Here is a 14,258-nt window from a genome sequence, read left to right on the forward strand (position 1 = left end):
TCTTTTTGAACTATACTCAAGTGCATCTATTGGATATTCACCCAGTCCCAGGCTAATCATTTTGACTAATATTTTTATTTTCTTTTTTTTATTGGTGATTATTCCCATTTTTTTTTTTTCGATGTGCCTAAATATGTGCCTAGCATATGTGGTGACAGAGCGTGTGCGTCTCCCTTTAGTACTAAGTTTTAAAAATCATTATTGGGTTTAACTGTTGCAATTTTCGCGTTCAACATTTAATTTAAATATTTTGAACTAATTCATTACCTTTTTAGGAGTTACTACGTCCATTTCACCTTTTTTCCGAAGTGCCTAAATAAGTGCCTACCGGTAACAATTTATTATTTCTAAATTCCAGTACTAGACTCAAGTGCATCTATTGGATATTTGTCCAGGCTAATCAGTGTGGGTAATATTTTTATTTCTCTGTCTTCTATTGGTGATAATTCCGATTTTCTTCTTTTATCGAAGTGCCTAAATATGTGCCTAGCATATGTGGTGACCGAGCGCGTGTGACTCCTTTAATACTACGTTTTAAATATTGTTATTCGGTTCACCCATTGCAATTTGCGTGTTCAATATTTAATTTGACAATTTTCAACTAATTAATTATCATTTTAAAAGTTATTACGCCCTTTTCACCTTTTTTTTTCTAAGTGCCTAAATAAGTGTCTAAAAAAGTGCCTACCGCTAACAATTTATTATTTCTAAATTCCAGTACTATACTCAAGTGCATCTATTGGATATTCACCCAGGCTAATCAGTGTGGGTAATATTTTTATTTCTCTGTCTTTTATTAGTGATAATTGCCATTTTCTTTATTTTTCGAAGTGTCTAAATATGTGCCTAGCATATGTGGTGACAGAGCGCGTGCGTCTCCCTTTAATACTACGTTTTAAAAATCGTTATTGGATTTACCTGTTGCAATTTTTGCGTTCAACATTTAATTTAAATATTTTGAACTAATTCATTACCTTTTTAGGAGTTACTACGTCCATTTCACCTTTTTTCCGAAGTGCCTAAATAAGTGCCTACCGGTAACAATTTATTATTTCTAAATTCCAGTACTAGACTCAAGTGCATCTATTGGATATTTACCCAGGCTAATCAGTGTGGGTAATATGTTTATGTCTCTGTCTTTTATTAGTGATGATTGCCATTTTCTTTATTTTTCGAAGTGTCTAAATATGTGCCTAGCATATGTGGTGACCAAGCGCGTGCGACATCCTTTAATACTACGTTTTAAATATTCTTATTGAGTTTGCCCGTTGCAATTTGCGTTTTCAACATTTAATTTGACCATTTTTAACTAATTAATTATGTTTTTAAAAGGTATTACGCCCTTTTTACTTTTTTTTTCGAAGTGCCTAAATAAGTGCCTAAAAAAGTGCCTACCGCTAACAATCTATTATTTTTAAATTTCAGTACTATACTCAAGTGCATCTATTGGATATTCGCCCAGGCTAATCAGTGTGGGTAATATTTTTATTTCTCTGTCTTTTATTAGTGATAATTGCCATTTTCTTTATTTTTCGAAGTGTCTAAATATGTGCCTAGCATATGTGGTGACAGAGCGCGTGCGTCTCCCTTTAATACTACGTTTTAAAAATCGTTATTGGATTTAACTGTTGCAATTTTTGCGTTCAACATTTAATTAAATATTTTGAACTAATTCATTACCTTTTTAGGAGTTACTACGTCCATTTCACCTTTTTTCCGAAGTGCCTAAATAAGTGCCTACCGGTAACAATTTATTATTTCTAAATTCCAGTACTAGACTCAAGTGCATCTATTCGATATTTACCCAGGCTAATCAGTGTGGGTAATGTGTTTATGTCTCTGTCTTTTATTAGTGATAATTGCCATTTTTTTTATTTTTCGAAGTGTCTAAATATGTGCCTAGCATATGTGGTGACCAAGCGCGTGCGACATCCTTTAATACTACGTTTTAAATATTGTTATTGAGTTTGCCCGTTGCAATTTGCGTTTTCAACATTTAATTTGACCATTTTTAACTAATTAATTATGTTTTTAAAAGGTATTACGCCCTTTTTACTTTTTTTCCGAAGTGCCTAAATAAGTGCCTAAAAAAGTGCCTAATTTGCAAGTGCCTACTTTTAGTCCGTCCCCACAACCAGACAACCCACAGCTGCATTTCATGTCAATCATTGTTATTTCATTAATTATTAATGGGTAGGACGAATTGTGGTACCGGTAGCGGTACCGTACCAGTGTTGTTAGTATTTCCCCATTCCATTCCTGTAATCACTGAATCAGGCCCCTTGGCACTGGTCCTTCGCATACTCGCACGTTCAGAAGTTTCGTTCTGATTACAAAGTACCGGTACCTGCCATATTATTTTAAAAGGCACGGTACCGTAACAGAGTTTAGTGATTTTTTTTAATTATTGAATAGTCCACATACAGACATAGTAGAAACCCTTTAAAATTATTTGAAGTTATAAAAAAACGTGCAAAACAGCCTAACTCCAGAACTGTCTGTCTGATGTCAGAATGCTGGAATGTGTGTGGGCATAACGATGTTGTTTAAATTCACTAAGCCTATTTTTCTATCACTCTATTACAGTATTATATCATATAGGATTTACATATTCTTCCTGGGGGAGATGAAAGTCGATAATACAGTTCAGTCATATAGCGAACCACGGGCATGGTCTCTCTCCACATAGGGTAACCGGTATGATATTAGTTAGCCAGTTATTTGTTTCAGATTCACGATGGTGGAGGAAGCCATAATGCACCAGCGTGACGTGAACCACTATGGCTGCAAAGAGTCTGGCAATCCTCTCGCACATAATTATCCCCCATGCTGCCATGGGATTCAAACCTGTGAACCCAAGCAGGGTAATCAGAGGTGCAGTGGCGTGCATATTCGAAGCTTAGGACGATGCATCACACCTTGACACCACCGAGCCATGACAGTTGAACATTTCCATGTTTTTTCTCAATTTTTAGTGTTATTATATTACGGTAGTTTTAAAATTCTGTTTTATGCTATGCCTGAAAAGCGACCACTTTATGGTATCATCTGCGGTTACAGACATTTTACCGCATTGGCAATATGCATATCATTTTTTGCAATCGAAGGATATCTTTTCTCCAGTGTCAGTGGGAAAACAAAATACTATTTGTACAAAGTCCACATCCTAATATTTGTGGAAGTGATGTTTTACCAATTTTCAAAACTTGTTTGGAAGGAATTGGACAAATTATGCCCAGAGGTATTTTGTGCCGAAAAAGTCTGGCGAGGAATGGTTGCTAGCTTTTTATTTGTTGCTCATCTTGGACCATTTTGTACTTTTTATATGTCGAAAGATCCTACCATGTTGGGTGTGATGGCATGGACGAGTTTTGCGGCTCTGTTGATATTATCTCTATCTTTGGGTTTTTTTGGAGCCCTTTTTCGAATTCTAAATCGATGTGGAATGAGTGGTACTGCTATAGCTGGAATTTGTCAAGGTCGTCTTAGAAGTGGAATTTGTGTTTTATTTACTGCTTTATATATTTGGACTGGCTATCTCAATGCCACAACTCCACCAGTCATTATCAGGTACTGAAACTTATTTGGTTATTTATATAATTCTATCTCACAATTTTAAAAATTTCTGTGAATGAATCACTCAACAGAATATATTTTAACTTGTTACTGGTTTGTAAAGAAAAGTAGAAACTCAAATCTAAGTTGGACAATGCAGTCTGACAGTAGTATTATTTTAAGTTCATATTAAACATAATCCTTTACATAATTAAATAAAACATAATTATTTAAAAGTTTAGTGTAATAATATTGCTGGCTGAGTCTATGTATATGATGATTTTAATTTTGTATTAGGGCCAGCATTCCCATTGCAAAGTTGCCTGCTTCGATGAATGGGACAAAGATTGCTCTTTTATCGGATATTCATCTTGGCCCTACTGTTGGATTTTCAATGATGGAAAATGCAGTAAAGATTACAAATTCAATTAAACCAGGTGAGGTCATTATTTTCATGTGATTGATTAAATAACAATAAAAGATTATAATTTTGGGCTTTTGTATTTTTCGTGAATCACCATTCATTAAATTCTCTTTTTTATTCACAGATATTGTTGTTCTTGCTGGGGATTTAACAGATGGCACAGTGGAAGAACTGAGAGAGGCAGCCTTACCACTGAAAGATCTTGATGCACCCAGTGGATCATTTTTTGTTACTGGTGTGTTAACAATTTCTACAATATATCATAATGTAGTGCTAAAAATCATATCTTGAATTGTTGAGTTTGTGTGCTTTGCCTGGATATGATGGATGTGACATGCTTTCTGTTATAAAATTGGTGTATTTCAAATTGACATATTTCTCAATCATAAAATGAGTTTTTCAGTCATTTTGCCACATATTAATACTAGGGGACATCTAACGAAAATCTTTTGTACTGTTTTGCTGACAACTCTTTCTTGCACATATGTGGGGAAATTGAGCACAGATATAAATTTTACATAATAATTTTCATATGGCATAACTTAAAAAAATGAGACTTAAAGGAGACTGAGTTGGACAGGTAAGCAATGCAATTAAGATCTTGAGATTAAACTGAAGTTGCTACTCGACACTCAGTAAACTAATGATTGGGACTTGGGAAATATCTGCAAAGATTTTTTTGCGTTTAATAAGCATATTAACGTGGCCTGATTTTTGTCGGGATAAATCTTGAGTACCGGTAATACATTGAAAAGTCCAAACTGTTATTTTTACCAGTAATTTCAAATGGCTATCAAAATGTATCTTGGCCGCGAAAAAATTGTTCACTGGGTTCAGTATTCAAATTTTTTAGCTACGGAAAGACGTTGATTTTCCAATGGTTTACCATCGCTGTAAAAATCTCTGTTTTATTTTAAGGAAATCATGAGTACTACACTAGTGATGTTGAGAACTGGTTTGAATTCCTAGAATCAGTTGGTATGTATGAGTTGTATTCGTTTGTGTATTTTAATACCAACAATTTTTAGGGTTTTTATACAGTAAAAATGTTTCCAGCCTGTCATATCAATATTTTCAAATGCCAACGGGGCTACTGTTTTATTAATCATTGTTACATAAAGCTGTTAGTTCTTCAGTAATTCTAGTGGTAGTAGTAGTTCTTATTAAACAAATATGGTAAACATTGAGCTTTTTCTCCGTTTATCATCTTGGGTAAGGTGAAGATAACAAAACATTTCAATAGTTCATATGGGTTGTTTGTGGGAAGCTATAAATGTTGGTTATATATCCTACCATTCACATGCCCAACATATTCACTCACGTGTGTTGTAATAAGCATTGTGAATTGTGATGTGTTATTATGTATATGCTGACTGATTGTACTCCTATTATATAAATCTATGCATTTGTCATTTGTATATTATATTTAGGATTTCATATACTTCACAATTCCAATGTAAAGGTTCATTCAAAGCAAAATAAAAAAGATTGGTTTTGTATGCTCGGAGTGGATGACAAGGAGGCACAGATGATGGGGTGGGTACTGTGGAAAAATACCCATAGCTGAATATTAGTTTGTTACTGCAATATTTTCGAACAATTAATTTGGCAATTATTTTAATATTTATTCACATTTTCCTGCATTTCATCATGTAATTATGTAATTATGGCGTCTTCCTCCATTTAAATCCTGTGCATCTAGAAATATCAACTAATTCGCTATTCCCATTCAAAATCTGCACCAGCAACTAAACTTATAATCTGACATATGATTGAGTCGAATTCCGTCTTTCCATCTGACCTGGTTAAATGAGACAAAATCTGATACTTTATCATCTGATATTTTAGTTGATTTTGTGCTTTATTTATCACTATTTGCTTGAAATAAATTATACAGGATTAGATACGAAGGACATGGTGTCGATCTCAAAAAAGCATATTCTGGATGTGATGACAAACATGCGTCTATATTAGTTGCTCATCAACCAAATGTAGCAAAAGAAGCATTGGATTCGCAATTTCCCATTCAACTTGTGTTATCAGGTTAGTTCTGGGTTGTATGAAGATAATTATTTTACTGTACAATCAAATCTGTGGGTGGGCCGGCCTACTACCCTACGCAGGATGTAATAAATTGTGTAGGCAATAACAAATTGGAACAATTCTGGTCTGTCCAAGATATACTATATATGTATAAAAAAAATTCGAATATAGTTGTTTGTCTAATCAAAATCTTATCTTTCAAAAGTCTGAAATTAAATCATGAATTTTCATAAATTGTTGTTAAAACAGGATTAGCACAATTGGCCCATAGTGTTTAATTCGAAGTGATATCATGGATCTTATCAAATTTGGGGCGATACTAGACCTGAAAGTTAATCAGTATGTTATTGTTTTTCCTGGTGCTTACTGGATACTCCCTAGATACTGGATACTGTCTTTGTTAGCCAAGTGAATATACCCCCTGCCCATAGGCTTCCGTCCCTTTACACAACTTGATGTAAAGTAAGCAAACAAAATTAGTTACCTCCATATTGGTACACACACTTCTTGAGCGCCGCTCACTGAGCATGACAGTCCTGATTAACTGTATTACTTCATTGGGCTGGATCTTTGTCTAGTTTTATGTTGGTGTTCTTGTGTGTGAACGAACAAAAGTTGAGGTACTAGTGAGGAATTTGGCGAAGAAAAAATATGGGTATTCCTATTTTGAAATCGGGATTAATTTCTTTGTTAAGAGTTTACGACCCCATTTACTTTATTCAGGTCACACCCACGCAGGACAATTTTATCCAACAGCGTTAGTTGTGTATCTGGGAAATGCTTACTTTTATGGATTATATCAATATGATGCTACAAGCTACGTCTATGTAAGCCAAGGTGTATTTTATTATGGATGGCCAATGAGAATAGGTAGTCATTGTGAAATAACAGAAATAACTTTGATATCATCTTAAATATCAGGATTTTTTTAAACTACCAGCATACTTTTCATTATGCATTTAATTACAGCACAGTAGAGTTCTTGACCACCTATTATAGTCATTGTGTTATATTGTAAGTCGTTCAAATTTTTGTCTGTTGTATGTACAAAAACTTTTTTATCATGCTTCAAGCTAGGAATCGGGCAGATAAGTTTCTATATTTGAGAAAAAATTTCAATTCTCATTTTTATTTCTGTATCTATAATATGAGTAAATATACTGGTGAATAAGATTGGATATGAGGTCGAGTGTATAACTCAATTCACACAAGCTGGATACTTCCGTATTGTTAATTCCACTATCTTTCGAATGTGGAATTTCTTCACTGAATTCCAACTGTGGTTTCACTCTTGGGCATAATAATTAAGTGGGATCATGCTGAGGTCACTGGTATGTCCAACCTTCAAACAATGCACCATACCGATCAATAGTCATCAACTCATAAACGAGATAGCGATCAGATCCTCTACTCCGATTCATTAGTGACACCGCGTATCCAATCACTAATTGATAGCTCACTAGTTACACGACATAATTGGTCCGAGATATGATGAACGCACATGCAAAATTTGGAGCAGATTTAACCTCGCTTTCGTGAGATATAGCGTAACATACGAAAGTGTCTAACAGACAAACAAACAAACGGACAAATACCTATCAACATACTTACCGATCAAGATCGATAAGCAATAAAAATGTAACATTTATTAAGTCCATGCTCCCGAAAACAAATAACTGACTAACCAATCCCATACCCGACAGGGACTGGTAACCTGACGAAATGCCGTGGTCCGCCATATGATTAAGCCGCTTGTCGACTTTCCTCTCCCCCCTTGATAAATATGTAAATCCTATCCAATTTTTTCCGGGATATAAAACTAATACCGTGGGTTGTCTTGTCAGATGTATATTTATAATGAAACTAATTTATTTTTACTTTTCAGTTACTTTTTCACTCAGCAAAGCGGCCATATTTTGATATAATATTTGTATGCATCTTATTGCTTATTTTCTTCGGCATGTAATTATGTACAAGTGAATCAGTAGGTAGAAATGAAATTACTATTATTACTATTACTACTACAATTTGTATTTATTTTTATGAGTGATAACTAATATAACACATTTTATTCTTCTTCAATATCAGCAACAATTCAATTTCTTCAAATTGCACTACTTTTTAGTTTTGTACAATTATGTGTTCCTCTTGAATATATGCAAAACATTTGTCAACAATTATGTGAGTAATATGAACTAAATTATTTTAATGTTCGGTTTTGTTGTTTTTTATCTGAATACACGATTTTTAAGTTGGCTTTAAAAATTTCAATACTCGTTGAAAGCAGAACTTATGCTTAGTTGAGTGTTTGTATGTTAGTGTATGTTTGTTGAAAGTGTAGTCTGTGGTGTATAATTCTATTTATAATAAACATTGGGTTTTTTCTAACATTCATTTCGAAAACTGATTTTCATAAATATAATTATAAGAATCCCAGGGGGGTTACGATTTGGAAAGAGCTGTGAACACATGAAAGATAGTCAAGAGACTGTTTCGGTCAATGCTGAGACAACGCCGCTGTGCTATTTGAATTACTTTTTTATTTATTTTTTCAAATGGAATTAAGCCGTTTTTATTCTGAAATCGATTCGAAATGATGTTAGTATGCAAGTTTATTTGGGTTTTGTTTTCCGTTGCAACAAAATAAACAAATATACGGAATATCAGGTAGATAGGCGAAATCTGAAGAAATTTAAGACGCTCTGATGTGCTATAGATAGTACTCACTTACCCAAAACAGCGAACAACACATTGAAGTAAATTTGGAAAAAAAGCACGAAATAAATTAGGGCGTAAATACTTGGGTGTGCAGTTTGACGTCATCGCACACAAGAAACGAATTCCATTGAGTATCATAAATTTTTAAAAAAGAGAAAAGTAACTGAACAGTGGTTCAGTAGTTAATGAAAAAATTTTTTTTACATAACATATTCACAAAACGATCCATATGTAGCCTACATTTCGTGTCCAATAACCCGTGTTGTAGTAACATACTCCAATGATTTGTCACTGACTCGAACAAAAAATCACTAAACACTAAAAATTAACTTTCACATTAACGTGGACGGTGAATATTGTCCGAAAATATTTGAACTTGTCGACGATGCGCCGGAAAACGTGGAACACAAGGCACCGTATGAAAACCATGGTTTAAAAATCTCTGATATTCGGAATAATAACGGTACGCCCAGTTCTGTAACGAAATGTTGACACCTTGATGAAACGTGGTAGACTGTGAGGACGCGTCTGTCATTCTGTATATTCCAAAAGTGTTTTTTAATCCACTTAAAATCTTACAGATTGCTCCATCAATACCACGTACATGTAGATTTTAGAGACCTGAAAATTAACAATGCTTGCATGCATTGACTGTGACAGGTATTGCAGCGTGCACGCTGGCGTTACAATTAACGCGAATTGCCAAATTTATGTCGCTCAGGGGTAAAACTTTAACACCAATTGAGCTCTTTGGTATAAAAGATGACACACCGTACGGGCATCAGCCACAGAGAAGGAAAAAACGTGCCATGAGCTACGTGCAGTTTCCTGTTTATTTGATCGTTTTTATATCTGAAAAACCCGCTCGATAACACCACATCTAGAAATCTATAAACACGAGCTTTATTAATATGAACTTTACCAGCAGCGATTGTGCATGGCTGATATTGGCAGATAATGGTTTAGTTAGGTCGTAGGTACTCAAAGTGCTCCATACGGAGACCAGAACTCCTCAAAGGTGGGTTATCACGCGAAAATTTTTGTGGAAGATTTTATTCTTTATGATTTTTTACCTTTACCGCTTGCATAAAGTGGACTTGGTTTTCTACTTATGAATATTTAAAAACCTCTTCAACGAAAATCGACCGCAGTTCTGAAATGGCCTTTGATGGCGTAGTAGTGAAAACTCATTCCAGACTTTGCCTTCGTCGCCCATTGGACAGTATGTTGTTTAACCTCTGTTTTAGCGTCTAAATCTAGTTTCTCATCGCGTAGTTTGATAAAGATTGAAACAATAATGCACTTTTAAACATTAATGCTAATGCATAAGAATTTCTGACTGTAAGGGGATCAAGCCACGGCTTTTTGTGTAATGATCGTACCGGTACTGACCGTCCGTCGAAAGTCTTCGAGGAACTGATTCTAGAGTAAGTATTTACCCCTTTATTTCGTTTATCGACCGTTTAGTAAAATATTTAGTCGAAGCATGATAATACCCAGTCACACTTTTGTATGAACCAAATACAAATTGCCAATTTGTACATTTACTAATAGAGTGATGGTCTACTACCAGATAAACGTAGAATCCCAATAATGCTTAAGTTTTTTTTATTCATTTCACATTATTTTGCAACAAAACACTGTTGTATGTTGAACCGTAAATATATACGTTGAACATTACTAAACTGCCTGATGATATTATCCTGATCTTCATTATGCCAGTTCTATCTATTTATTTGCATACTTTATGTTTTCCAGTTCACACACAACACAGACCAGCTGCCATCGATCAACTAATGGAGATTCGTGACAAAACATTTATTGGCATGAATGAATTACATATGATGAAAACTTGTAATAAATGTTAAAAATAAGCAAAAACTCAACTGCAACTTGGAACAACTGCGTCAGGTATTATTGTTTCGGGCTGTGGGTAGAAGTTTGCATGGGGGTTCCAACATGATGAAACGATCCTTCGAATTAGAGGTCTTTTTTTAGTTCTGTTGAGACATTAGAACAGGTTACTTGAGAAAATTTGATCCAGAGTTTCCTGCTTTAAAACAGACCCATCACTGTGAATTATGCTGTATCCACCCATTACACATTACATCCGCTACGGCAGTGTTTTAAAGCACATACCAGTATAGCCTAGTTGCCCTATTTCAGGGTGGTCCAAGGTTGTCGGCTCCGCGGGCCACAAAATTATTTTTGCATTGTTCGCGGGCCACAATAGTGCCAAGAATAGGTAAACAGTGCAATACAAAACAAACACTTTTATCGTGCAAACACATAGTTATCAGGCATAGCCATTCTAGGCTAATAGAATCCGCATTCAGTTTTTATTTGTCTCTGATTCTTATATTGTTAGCATATATTGTCGACCAAAAAGTTAGATAGCCAGATAACAATTCAGACTGCCAAGCAGATCATACAAATTTCAATTTCGCTAGTTGCCTCAGCTAGCCATAACACTATTTAATTCAGTGACATTAGTGATGACAATATGTCAAAAGATTTTTCTGATTAATTTTATGATGAAACGTTTTTTGATTACTCTCCGAATGTGACGCGGGCCACAGAATATGAAACGGAGGCCACATGTGGCCCGCGGGCCTGGGTTTGGACCACCCTGCCCTAGTCTATAAACATACCGACAATATAACAAAACAAAAAACTAGTTATAGGATCAGAAAACAGAATAAACCCACATAAATTATAAAATCTGGATAATTTGAGACAAAAAATTGCTTGGTATGCGTTATTTCACTAAAATATATCTTACAGCAAAAGGTCCGGCACAGACATCGAGTATATTCTGACCACGATTAGTTGAGTTTACTATAATTTCTTATAATGCAAAGATATTATTCGAAGATATTGGTATGTATTTAAACCACTGAGGCGTTTTCCAAATGCACCGCCATATAGAACTAGCACACGGTTCAAAACAAGTACACAGAACGCTATAATTGCCTTTGACACAATGCAAAATTTCGCCGACGAGTTCTCACTACTACGTCATCAACGGGACATACTAATTTGCGTTCGATTTCGGCAGGGTTGACTTTTAAAAATTGGAGTCTCGCAAACGAAGTCCACTTTACGCAAACTATACGACACAAATTCTAATAAATTATATAGAATCGTTGTGTATATAGATGTTTGGCCTCTTGATGATAAATGACACGATAAAACCTACTAATAGTTGACATCGTACTAATTTAGTTTTTGTGGAAAAATCCCAACCATGACGTGGGCCGCAAAAAATTGACTGGCGGGCCGCATGCGACCCGCGTATTGGAGATCCCTGATGTACTCAATCAGTTCTATAATGTAGAAAGAATTTCCCCTGGTGTTCACAATCATATATATATATTAAGGTCATTGTAGGTACCGATTTACTACCAGTGTTAAAAGATGACCGTTATATATATACGATAAGCTTATTAGAAACATGAAATTTAACGAAAGTCATTTTATAGTTGCGCTAGAGGCTAGAGTATTCGACAGGTAAGCTATGAAAATTGATTATAACAACTGTTCGAGAGTTGTTGTTTATAATGGTATTCCCGTAGTGTGTGTACCAGGGTTAGACCATAATTTTTACTCCGATTTTCCTTATTTTAGTTCTTTTACGTGTTCGGGGACTGTCTGTGTTAGCCAAGTGAATATATCCCTGCCAATAAGTTTCAGTCCCTTTACACAACTCCATGTAAAGTAAGGAAACAAAATTAGTTACCTTCATATTGGTACACATATATATATATATATATATATATATATATATCGACAGAGTAAAGTATTTTTTTTCACTGCTCATTTCCATTGTATATATATGAACTATAGCGAGAGTGTTAGCAGATACATTAACGATTGTCTTAATTCATTGATTTATCAATATTCATAAACGAGTTCCCGGAAGATCCGAAAGCTTGCTTCTAATTAATTACCGACCCTCCATTAGCGTTGCTCTGAACGTCTTCATATGGTATGACGCAAGAATGTCCTCCTAACAAATTCATTCCAATTTCTGTTGATATTTTAGTGCGTGTGCTGGTTTTCTCAAAGATCATTCCAAGTGATTTTCCTTCCAGCTTGCGGAATCTATTCGAATGCAGTAGGATAAAACAAACAATTGAACTTAACCTAAAATGATCATTAACATCAACTTATCGGCGCAATGATCATTAGAAGGATATTTAAATTTGATGGTACGTCTCCATCATTACACCATAGCACCAAACTGATTTAAAACAATTTCCTCAACTATTTTGAAGCGTAACTTATGAATTAACAGACAAATTGTATTATTAATGGCGATTTATTGCACTTTGAATAAATTTAGCGTATACCAAATTGAATAGATTTATAAAAACCATGCATAAATTGTGGCCCCGCTATTTATAACATTTATAAAGGCGATGTCGATGCTTAAGTGTACTTATGAAAGTTTTCCTGGATCACGTAACAGCTGGTCGGTTATTGCTTCCTTCATCATCTAGATTCTAGAACTATATGCTACAATGAAATCGACCTAGAGTATGATCGAGAGGGATTCAAAAAGGCGAATTCATCATATATATATGACTGAGCTGTCTTATCATCTTTTCGATTCCCAGGATAAACACAGAAACCCTACCCTATTCCTACCCTTCTCAATCTTCCACGACAAAGGAAGACATTGGGAAAGATTTGTAATACCTTTCGTTCAGTTGCTTCATCCTTAACTTTAGGTCAGCAGCACTGCTCAATAAATGAAGAAGATCTTCTCTAGTATAGTCTGCTAGTGAAAGCAAACTTCTTCCTTTCATCGAGATGTCCTGCTGTCGACATATCTGAGCATGATTTGTAGATGCAACACTGTGGGCATGAAAAGGTAAACAATAAACTAGCTCTGTTTTTTATTTGTAAAAAAAAGTAGTTTGGGTTGATTTAAATATGTATTTCCTACCTTTTTGGTGATGTAGATTGTTTTCGAATATGAGTAACACATCTGAGTGTATTACATCGAGGCAGTGTTCGATGAATCCACATTCTATGTAGTATGTTTTTACCAAGTTTCTCATATATATGAATATTATTTCTGTACTTTATCCAATTGCGTAAGGAATGAGAAAGTTATATTTGTATATATATATATATATATATATATATATATAAATACTAATATAGACAGTATTTCTACATTTTATAAGCCGATAATAAAGGACGTAACGATTCAACGGTAGGTGCATCGTGTGCACTCACTTTTCTCACACCTTTCTCTTCAAACTAGTCGTTTACTTCTTCCGATAACACTCACATATTTTGCTATCTCATATCCGGGCGTACGTTGCCAAAGCTACAAGATTGTTTAGCGTATTTTAAGTATGGTGAAGAAATAATGAACTACTTCTTCCGATAACACTCACATATTTTGCTATCTCATATCCGGGCGTACGTTGCCAAAGCTACAAGATTGTTTAGCGTATTTTAAGTATGGTGAAGAAATAATGAACTACTGGGCAGTTCACCGCAT

The 14,258-nt window shown here is 34.8% G+C and overlaps 2 protein-coding genes across 2 annotated transcripts; one reads left to right on the forward strand and one right to left on the reverse strand.

The window, feature by feature from the left end:
- Nucleotides 1–2,951: 2,951 nt before the first annotated feature.
- On the forward strand, nucleotides 2,952–8,416 carry LOC120330030 (transmembrane protein with metallophosphoesterase domain-like). Its single transcript, XM_039396843.2, has 7 exons — nucleotides 2,952–3,570; nucleotides 3,853–3,992; nucleotides 4,104–4,214; nucleotides 4,898–4,957; nucleotides 5,410–5,515; nucleotides 5,877–6,022; nucleotides 6,746–8,416. The coding sequence occupies exons 1-7, from the start codon at nucleotides 3,017–3,019 to the stop codon at nucleotides 6,934–6,936; spliced, it is 1,308 nt and encodes a 435-aa protein (XP_039252777.2). The 5' UTR covers nucleotides 2,952–3,016; the 3' UTR covers nucleotides 6,937–8,416.
- Nucleotides 8,417–12,548: 4,132 nt separating this feature from the next.
- LOC144430411 (ornithine transcarbamylase, mitochondrial-like) lies at nucleotides 12,549–13,798 on the reverse strand. Its single transcript, XM_078118345.1, has 3 exons — nucleotides 13,692–13,798; nucleotides 13,442–13,600; nucleotides 12,549–12,844 (listed from the first exon to the last, which is right to left on the reverse strand). Exons 1-3 carry the CDS (start codon nucleotides 13,772–13,774, stop codon nucleotides 12,679–12,681), a joined length of 408 nt encoding a protein of 135 aa, XP_077974471.1. The 5' UTR covers nucleotides 13,775–13,798; the 3' UTR covers nucleotides 12,549–12,678.
- Nucleotides 13,799–14,258: the final 460 nt, after the last annotated feature.

This window comes from Styela clava, chromosome 12 (assembly GCF_964204865.1).
Source record: "Styela clava chromosome 12, kaStyClav1.hap1.2, whole genome shotgun sequence".
Classification (NCBI taxonomy): Eukaryota; Metazoa; Chordata; class Ascidiacea; order Stolidobranchia; family Styelidae; genus Styela; species Styela clava.

Bases quoted from the DNA above. Each gene is read 5' to 3' on its own strand.
- LOC120330030 (XM_039396843.2), top strand. From the start codon at position 3,017: ATGCCTGAAAAGCGACCACTTTATGGTATCATCTGCGGTTACAGACAT. The intron at 3,571-3,852 runs GTACTGAAACTT...ATTTTGTATTAG, and splicing joins ACTCCACCAGTCATTATCAG to GGCCAGCATTCCCATTGCAA. The intron at 4,215-4,897 runs GTGTGTTAACAA...TTTTATTTTAAG, and splicing joins TGGATCATTTTTTGTTACTG to GAAATCATGAGTACTACACT.
- LOC144430411 (XM_078118345.1), bottom strand. From the start codon at position 13,774: ATGTGGATTCATCGAACACTGCCTCGATGTAATACACTCAGATGTGTT. The intron at 13,601-13,691 runs GTAGGAAATACA...TCATGCCCACAG, and splicing joins CAATCTACATCACCAAAAAG to TGTTGCATCTACAAATCATG. The intron at 12,845-13,441 runs GTATTACAAATC...GCATTCGAATAG, and splicing joins ATGAAGCAACTGAACGAAAG to ATTCCGCAAGCTGGAAGGAA.